Genomic DNA, 9,712 nt, shown 5'->3' with positions numbered 1-9,712 from the left:
TGTTTCAAGTATACCACACAGTGTCATTGTTACCACTGTTTCAAGTCACTTTATAATCAGTCCAGAAAATAATATAATAAGCCCCTTGGGCATTTACAAAACAGAAGTTCCCAGCCCGGAATACATTTAAAAATATCATTTAAGTTTTCAACACTTAGAATTATGGCTGAGTTTGCAAAACAACATTTAAAACCTTGGACTGAAATTAAATGATATGCAAATCATGCTAAGCAGTAATATCAATCCTCGAAGGATTTTACAAATCGGCACAAGGCCCCAAACATGGCATCAAGCCCAGTAATATCAATGAAGTATGTGTATCAATCACCAGTATAGTATAAACATCACACGGGATGGACCAAGTCACAATCCCCAATAGTATCCGACCACGCACTTGCCATGGAGTGCGTGTCACACCTCAATATAGCGTTACGATGTGAAAGTCCGGGGTTTCAAACCCTCAGAACAGCATTTACATCAATTACTCACCTCAAGACGGCCAAAAGTCTACTCCGCGATGCCCTTTCCTTTCGAATCGACCTCCTCGCGCGTCGAATCTTGCCAAAACCACAAGGAATATATTACAATAGGCTAAGGGAATATAACTCAATCGAAAAGACTCGAAAAATATTGAAAACCACGAAATTTGCAAACCCGAGCCCCGGGTCCACTTCTCTAAAAATTACGAAAGTCACATCATCGGATTCCTCATCTCACCACGAGTCCGTACATATAAAATTTACCAAAATCAGAGTTCATATGGCCCCTCAAATCTTCATTTTAGAATTTCAATCTCAAGCCCTAATTTCTTATAATTTGGCTATGTTTTCATAGATTTCAAGGATGATTCTTCAATAAAATCATGTATTTAACTCATAAAACTTACCTCCAGTCGATCTCAGTTGAAACTCCCTTCAATCCCCGTCCAAAAGCTCTCAACATGACTGAGAATGGTGGAAAAATGACCCAAAATCGGATATAAACTTACTGCCCAGATTTTTCGCAATTACTGTTCACCCGCGCGGTACTGTTAATGCGCGGGTTACTGTTCACTGCTGCTAAAAAAATGCACCAGCAGCCAATTTAAATTGCAGCACAGCCATTTTTCACTAAATAGACTCTAACTCCATCATACGAACTCGGAATTAGATGATTATTGTTCCTATGAGTCACAAATAATAATACGAACACAAATCTTTAATCGAAACTAAATTCGGAGCTCATTTGCCCAGTGCGATATCTATTTCGCTCGTTAAACAATTACTCATGTTTCGCGTCAAAAACCTAATCGCGACTTGATCAAATTAGACCAAAATTTCTAGATCAGTCCTATAATTCATTATCAAAATTCCGGAAGTCTCGGAATCAAATTTGGATCTCTAGAACTAAAAATGAACCTTTAGATCATTACATTTATGCTCAAAACGACAAAAATCTTCCAAAAACTCTTCCAAAATTTATCCGAGCCTCATAGGATCCCAACAAAGTATACTAACAAGTCCCATAATATGACACAAACTTAGTTGTTCCTTCGAATCACCAAAAACAACGCAAAAATACTAAATTCATCACAGATTCAAGCCTATGAACTTTGAAACTTCAAATTTTCACATCCGATATCGAAACACGTCAAAACTAGTCAGAATGATCTCAAATTTTGTAGACAAGTCCAAAATGACATAACTAAGCTACAAAAACTCTCGGAATTCCATTCCGAGTCTCGAATCAAAATCTTACCTATCAACTGGAATTCGCCAAAATACTAACTTTGTCGATTCAAGCTTAATTCTACACCGGTCATCACAAAAATATTCCGGACACACTCCTAAGTCCCAAATCACCTAACAAAGCTATCCGAACCATAAAATTCACATTTTGAGCGCTCTACCACATAAGTCAATATCCGGTTGACTTTTCCAACTTAAGCTTCCTTAAAAGAGACTAAGTGTCTCAAACCTTACCAAAATCATTCAGGAATGACTTCAAATTTTGCACACAAGTCACATTCGACATTAAGGACTTGCCCCAACTTTCGGAATCGTATTCCGACCCCGATATCAAAATTTCCACTTCCGGTCGAATTTTCTCAAAAACCTTCAAATTTCTATATTTAGCTAAACGGCTCCAAAATGACCTACGGACCTCTGAATTCACTTCCGATCACGCTCCCAAATCCAGAATCACCATACGGAGCTACTCCCAGTATCGGAATTCCAAACGGACATCAATAATACTGAAATGCATTTTAAGCCAAACTGATGCAATTTCTTCTAAAATGCTATCTTCCACAATAGGCGCCAAAACACTCCCAGATTATTCAAAACCCGATCCGGGCATACGCCCAAGTACGAAATCATCATACGAACCTGCTGGAACCTTAGGATCCCAATTCTGAGGTCTTTTACTCAAAATTCCAATCCTAGTTCATTTCTTCAATTTTAAGCTTTCAAAATGAGAATTCCCATTTAGATTTGACTCCAAACTTCCTGAATTTTAATTCTGACCATACACTCAAGTCAATATACCTGAGATAAAGCTGCTCATGGCCTAAAACTGCTGAATGACGCGCCGGAGCTCAAAACGACCGATCAGGTCGTTACAATCTCCCCCACTTAAACATGCGTTCTTCCTCGAACGTGCTGAGAACTACACTAAAGTTGTCTGAAATCACTTGTTTAACACCTCATGCACCTTCCCGTGCTACCACCACTCAGTTGAGCATATTAGCTCGACAACTCTGTAGGTATACTCCCTTATTCAAGCAAATAAGCCATTAGGTCCAATTCCAACATCCTGAATTTCCTGCCAAGCCTGTTTCCATCATACGACCACCATATCAATCTCCACACGCTGTACCCAACATGGCTGCATAACTTTGTTGAATTAACACTTTGCATCACTTTACTCATAGGACCACAATAACATTCTTTAAACATAATAGTCGAAATTCCACAAATCTGATGCTCCCATTACATCTCATGACCTACATAGGTCTTGCTCTAGTTTTTACAACACTGATACGACTGAAGAGATGTGCTAAAATTCATAATCAACTGTTGAATCAACAATTCATTGGATCTATACTCCTGACAAGTTCCATTACCTTGTCTCAAACCAAAGAATGATCTTTGCTCTATAATATACTTCATATAATCAGTTTGCACTGACCCCAAATCTAGTAACCTTATCTCACCCAGTACGAACTGCTCAGGTAATAAGTCACCTCGGACATAATCAAAAATCCCACAAGACGCCACAATGTGCCAGTGGGCTACCAATTCGAACGCGATACAAAGAAAGGCGAACTCTGGGAGGAACTTCTCAACTCGCACACTAACATGGACTTCCTCAGAAAACAGGGAAACAGAACACATAAAAGCAAATATAGGCAATGAACTGAACATCACACTGTTGCGGCGCGCAACCCAATCCAAATATAGGACTCACATAAGGAGATACACTTCGAGCTGAATAGCTCACCACATCCAAATACCGAATATCGGTCATAAACACACTAAGGTGCATAATACCATTCCCAAGGAAACATATAGCGTTATAGGCTACAACTCAAGCACAACTGAGGTGCGATACATGATCTAAGTCTCAAGAGCCATCCTGCTCATATAACATCACCGCTGAGCGGAACCTCAACACATAAGGAATTTACCAAGCCGTCTCACAACTCATACATCGCAATATATCTTTACATAAATTATCTGACCACGAAATAAGACCGCGACTATCCTTCCATAAAGAGCGCATTGCTGAAATAAATACAACTGGCCTGACGTAAGGCTCACTTCCATATTTAAATCTATCCCCCAACCTCAAGTCGATCCTTATCGTGCCAAGCTAGGCCAATAATATTTCACAGGTCTATAACCCAATAAGCTGAGTGCCCTCCAGGCATAAATTCTCAAATGGATGATATTACCAAAATCCTCATACTTGGTTTAAATTTCTAATTAATCAAGTGACTACATGTCACACTTATACAATCTTCTCGCGGGACAAGCTCCCACCATCTTCCGAAATAATTAACAGGCCTGCACATTCAAACCACCGGCTGCACTAACACTGAAAAGCGATCAGGAATCCCTAACCAGGATGCAAGGCCTTTCTTACAGAACACCGATCTCAGGTGATACTGACGCCAATACCCATCTTACTCAAAACCTTTGCGGATGACTATACTTTCACAACACCTTATTGCGGAAATGACACTTTCGAAAGAAAAGTCGAGGTTACTACTTTTTACCTTTACAATAACACCTCTATTATATTGAGTAGGCTTTATCTTTCAAAGTTCAGCTTTGTAGAATTTGTTAAGCCAATTGGTAATTATTTTTCATGTGCTTATTTTAGCAGGTTGTTTTATCAAACTTAGCTTTCTGTTAATTGTTCTCTTTACTGCATTGATAGGGGTTTTGTGCAAGTTGTCGATACACTACTGCTTTCTCGGGAGGTTCAAATACATTCTTCTTTACGTGTATCTCAAAAAAAAACTGGCATCTCTTGCCTTAACTGTTCATCTGCATATCTAAGATTCATATGGTGAACTTTAGTCCTTGCCTCAACTGCGGATGCAGCCTTACAGGATTCAGGTAATGAGTGTCAATCTCTATTTTTAAAGTATAATAGGTATTCTTCAAAATATGTACAGTTATAAAGTTTAAGTTCAGGTTTTGTCCCTGCTGTAGCCAATACGGTAAAAAAGGGCAAAAACTATAGGCGACACATTGAACAATAATATCTCTAAATATGTATTTATAAACAAATATTGGAATATCCTTTATTGAAAAGGTAATACATGTATCTTTATCTTTTGTATATGCATTTTGTAATTTTTAACTGTCCATACACTTACTTTTTTTTCTGTACCAGCATAACCTGATACATGCTACAATCAGAAAGAATCAAGTAAATAGGTTCAAGAATTTGTTGAGTAAAGGTTCAACCTATGTTAATGAGAATTTCAAAGTTACTGAGACTTCTGCTGAATATAGACCGCTGACAAGTACTTTTAAAATTACTTTCTTACTCACAAATTCGCTCCAGAAAATACACAAAGAAATTGTTAATATTCCTATACAGACATGATTAGTTCACGGTTGAACAATAATACCATGTTATCAGTTTCATATATTACTATCAATCTTTGCTGCTATATTTTGTTTATTTCAAAAATAGTGCCTGACAGAGGCCATAAAGGAAAAGAGAAAATAACACATAATTTTGGCATCGTTTCTTTTGTTTATTACTTACTAAATATGCCACTGTAGTTGCCGAACAAAGAAGATTGGAGTATAAATAAGAGAATCTTTTCACTAATAATCTATTAAGGTATGAAAACTGTTTTAAGTAAAGAATCAAGGATATTAAACATAGAGTTTTTAAGGCTGGAAGAGACGAGTCCAATCCGATCAGATTAAGCATAACCCTTTTTTGCATACATCTAATGTTAGACATTAGTTAAATTTGTGGTTGCCCTGTTGTTGAACTATCATGGGATTTTCTTGTTCTTTTTTAATTTGGTTACAAGCTACTAAACTAGCATTGCCTTAAGCAGTACAAAGTTGTATATTCCCGGTGAATTGGGGAAACTTTCATAAAATTTTATGCAGGTTTAGCAATACTTATTAAAGGTAAGGTATTAGGAAGCAGTATCATAATTTTGTCTTTCTCTTATTAATCAAAAACGATGTTTTGCTGTTGGTAATGTAAATTGGCCATGGTTATTCTCAATTGCTATTAGCATAATGATTATATTATTTGATAATTTCCTTCTTTAATAAAACATATATGCATTCAATCCTTTGAGAAAGTTAGTATATTGCAGGCTATAGTATCTTTAAAGATAGACGGGTTGGTTAAGCTGTTACATCATAAGTATCCAATTACCCGAAGGAGGTTTGCTAAAACTTTGCAAGTTTCATTAAATTGTCTTTGATATGGCAAGACTTAGAGATGATTTAAGACATGATATATCCTTTAATACGTTGCTCTAAGGAGAGCTTGTGCATCTATGGATGGAAAGCTCACATGTCAATGGTGAAAAAGGTAAAGGTGCATTAAATACTTAGAAGAAAATATTTGGATTGTATTAACTTACTTAAAGAGGCAGTCGGTGTGGAGAAACAATTATGAATGTATTTATTTGTTAAGAAACTCTTCATGTGATCCTCTGGAGAATGTGTTCATGAATTATAGTTTTGGAAGGTGTGTTCTTTTATTATGAAGAATTGTATGCTAAGATGATTATTCGTGTGGTTAAAAAAGTTTGCGGTCGTAGTTGTTCAGCCACAAATGTGAGGTGCACAGAATTCTCTTGCTGCTCTTTTGGTAAACTCGAAAGATATCTTCTATTTAGAAAGCTTATTTGGTTTATGTTCTTTTTCTTGTTTAAATGATTTGAAGTGAACTGAGAATATTGTACCAGATAGTTGTTAAAATAAATACTCGGATGATTCGCAGACAGTCATATTCCTACGTAGCTGTATTTTGTAGAGTGTTAAACGTATTAACACGAAATGAAAGGTGACTGCATGTGCTTTGTGGTAATGTTGCTGCATACGGTGTTTATGAACTACTGAGCTGTATTTCGTTGTCTCTATTTGGGATCTGGTGTTAGGAAAAAAAACAGTGAAGCAAAAACCCTTTCTGATAAATTTGTCAATCAATGTAGCTGTTGAACTTAGCTTTATTAAGGTAAGAGTATCAATATTCTGAAAACAGAAGTTATGAAATGAAACTAAGATGACTTCAGACTTCGTCTTTTTGAACATTCTATTATTAATAATAAAGCGATACCTGCATCGTCCTGCTAAAGTCATAAGAGACTCATCTTCCCTCTTGAAAGAGGTTTAAAGTACCACTTCTATTCTCGACATAGTCTATAACACGATGATTAATTGTGATTGTGTACACAATTGCCTACGCTTCTGCCTCTGTTCAGCTCTGTCTAATTGACTTAATTAGACAAGTTCTTCAGATAAGAGCTTAAATTACAATGCAAAAATAAATACCCACTATTGTTAATCTACTTGAGTACACCCGCTGATAGCTGAAAATTGAATAGTCGCATAAGTGGCTACTGTTCTGTCCTAAATCCAGGGCAACCTACCCACTTCGTTCTTGGACATATGGATATACTCCTCCATCGCCTTTAATAAGGCATCATCATTAGTAGCAGGGTCCAATAGAAATTGTTTCTCCTTTTCTCCGGTAACTAGGTTATGAAAATGATATAGACTGAGTACTTTTAGTAGTTGGAATAGGTTCAGTTAGTAATTTTTAGTTTTGTTTTATGTTTAAAGGGTAAACTATTTCTTTGTTCCTTTTCTGTTTACCAAACTTGAACTAGACTTTCCTTTTTCATTCACCTTGTAATTTTTCTAATAACCTGCTCAATGATTAGACTTGTCCAAATTAGAGCCTTACCCCTGTTTGAAGTTTTATATTCCCTTGAGACAAGTTGGGAATATTTGTTGTACTACCATTTAGGAATTTTGATATGTTTGATGTGTTTCTTTTACTATTAGTCTGATTGGCAGTTTGAGATTCAGGTTATGATAGCGGGAACATCGTTCATTCACAACAAATGCAACAGTTGAATTTTGTGGTATCACTATCAGTATAGTGTAGATAATGAAGGACAACCATGATTCAACTTTATGATGACAGATTAATTTGTGAGAATGAGATCCTAATCGGTTTGATATTACGCCATCCAATTGCTATATGAATTCCCTTTCTACCATGACTGCAAACCACTTGTCCTTCCAAAACTTGATATGTTGACCATTCCCTTCTACAAAGTGTTTGTTCACTGAGAATTCTTCCCATAGCTTACAAATGTTCTTCCAGACTCCAACTCCATGGGGTGCTCTTGATAATTTAGTGCAAAAAATGATTCAGGACTCCATGTTTGGCGTTGACAACTTCCTTCCAAAGACATTGCTCATCCTGTGTGTGCCTTCAGTGTCGCTTAAAGTGCAGAAGTGAGGCGAGGGGGCTACATTTTTCTGCCCTAAAGCGCGACCCAGGTGAATAAGCGCTTCGATTCCAGTGGCTGACTAGGTTTTTTTGTTTTAAAATTTGCTTCTTCCAAACATCAGTTGTTACGCACACTTCTTCCAAACATCTGCTTCTTTGTTGCAAGCGACGACTGCCTTCGACTTCTGCTCTTCAGGTAAATTTCTCTTTTTCTCTTCTTCTCCTTCAGTTCTTTCTTCTCTTCTCTTCTTCTGCGACGACTGCCTTCTACTTCTGCTCTTCTGATTTTCACTTCTTCTCTTTTTCTTCTTCTTTTCTATTTTTTCAGTTCTTATTTCTCTGTTCTTGTTCTGCCCTGTTTTCTCTTCTCTTTTTTTTTCCATTTTCTGCTGTTCGTATGTGCTCTGTTTTCTCTGCACTGTTCTACATTTTTTTTGGGGGTTGTTCTCAGTCATCTGCTCTTCTGATTTTCTCTTCTTTTCAGTTCTTATTTCTTTGTTCTTGCTCTGCCCTGTTTTCTCTGTTCACTTGATTTAAAAATTAAAACATTTGCTTAATATGTTCTTTTTATTGAGTTCTTGGTCATTTATCTATGCCTATTTAATTTTTTCTATTTATGTGCTAAATTGCGCTTCACATGAAAAAAGCGCGTGCTTCACTTCTCGCTTCGGTGAAGTGAGGCCTCCTCGCTTTTTTCCGCTTCTCGTTCTCCAAAACATTGCTTCATAGCCATTTCATTAACAAGCATCTGTTATGAAGGGCTAAGTTTGTTATGCCTAATCCGCCTTGGTGCTTTGATAATTGAACCTTAGACCACTTGACCAGATGAAATTTGTGATCCTTGTTGTTCCCTTCGCACAAAAACATCCTTCTGATCTTGTCAAGTTGTTTCAGGTCCCTACTACTCATCAGATATAGTGACATAGTAAGTGGGATTGCTATCAAGGACACTATTAATCAGGGTCAATTTTCCACCCATTGATATATACTGCAACTGCCATGATGCTAGCCTTTTTTCAAACTTTTCCGTCACCCCATTCCATATAGCTTCTGATTTAAATTTGCCCCCCCCCCTCAGTGGAAGCCCCTTATAGGTAGTTGGGAGAGTCCCTATGGTACAACCCAGTATTCCTGCCAATTCCTCCATGTTGTGCACCTCATTTACGGGGTAAATCACACTCTTGAGCATGTTGATATACAAACATGAAAGAGCTTCAAAAATAAGTAGAGTTAGGTTTAAATAGAGCACCTGATTTCTGTCTACCCCACAAAAACTCAGTGTGTCATATGCATAGAGCAAATGTGAGATGTTTACTGAATTTTTTCTCCCCACATCAAAGCCACTAATCCACTGCATCTGCTTAGCTTTGTCCAACATTCTACTTAATCATTCCATTGCTAGGATGAATAAGAATGAAGATAAAGGGTCTCCCTGTCTCAAGCCCCTTTGTGGAGAGAAGGAACCAACTGGACTTCTATTGATCAAAATAGAGTATTTCACAGTGGACATGCTAAATTTTCATTTGATCCACCTTTCTCCAAATCCCATCTGCCTAAGAATGGAGATGAGATAAGACCAATTTAGTTGGTCAAAAGCTTTCTCTATGTACAGCTTGCATAAGATGTCTGTTCCCCATTACTTCAGTTGCCAATCAAGAACCTCATTTGCTATCAGTGAAACATTTGTAATCTGCCTTCCCTTAATGAAGGCATTCTG

The 9,712-nt window shown here is 37.2% G+C and overlaps 1 protein-coding gene across 1 annotated transcript; it reads right to left on the bottom strand.

The window, feature by feature from the left end:
• Positions 1-8,896: 8,896 nt before the first annotated feature.
• On the bottom strand, positions 8,897-9,373 carry LOC142174237 (uncharacterized). The gene has a single exon (XM_075240030.1). The coding sequence runs from the start codon at positions 9,371-9,373 to the stop codon at positions 8,897-8,899; it is 477 nt and encodes a 158-aa protein (XP_075096131.1).
• Positions 9,374-9,712: the final 339 nt, after the last annotated feature.

This window comes from Nicotiana tabacum, chromosome 20 (genome assembly GCF_000715075.1).
Source record: "Nicotiana tabacum cultivar K326 chromosome 20, ASM71507v2, whole genome shotgun sequence".
NCBI classification, from domain to species: domain Eukaryota; kingdom Viridiplantae; phylum Streptophyta; class Magnoliopsida; order Solanales; family Solanaceae; genus Nicotiana; species Nicotiana tabacum.
The sequence above is the reverse complement of the archived record's forward strand: the minus strand, read 5'-3'. Positions and strand labels throughout refer to the sequence as shown.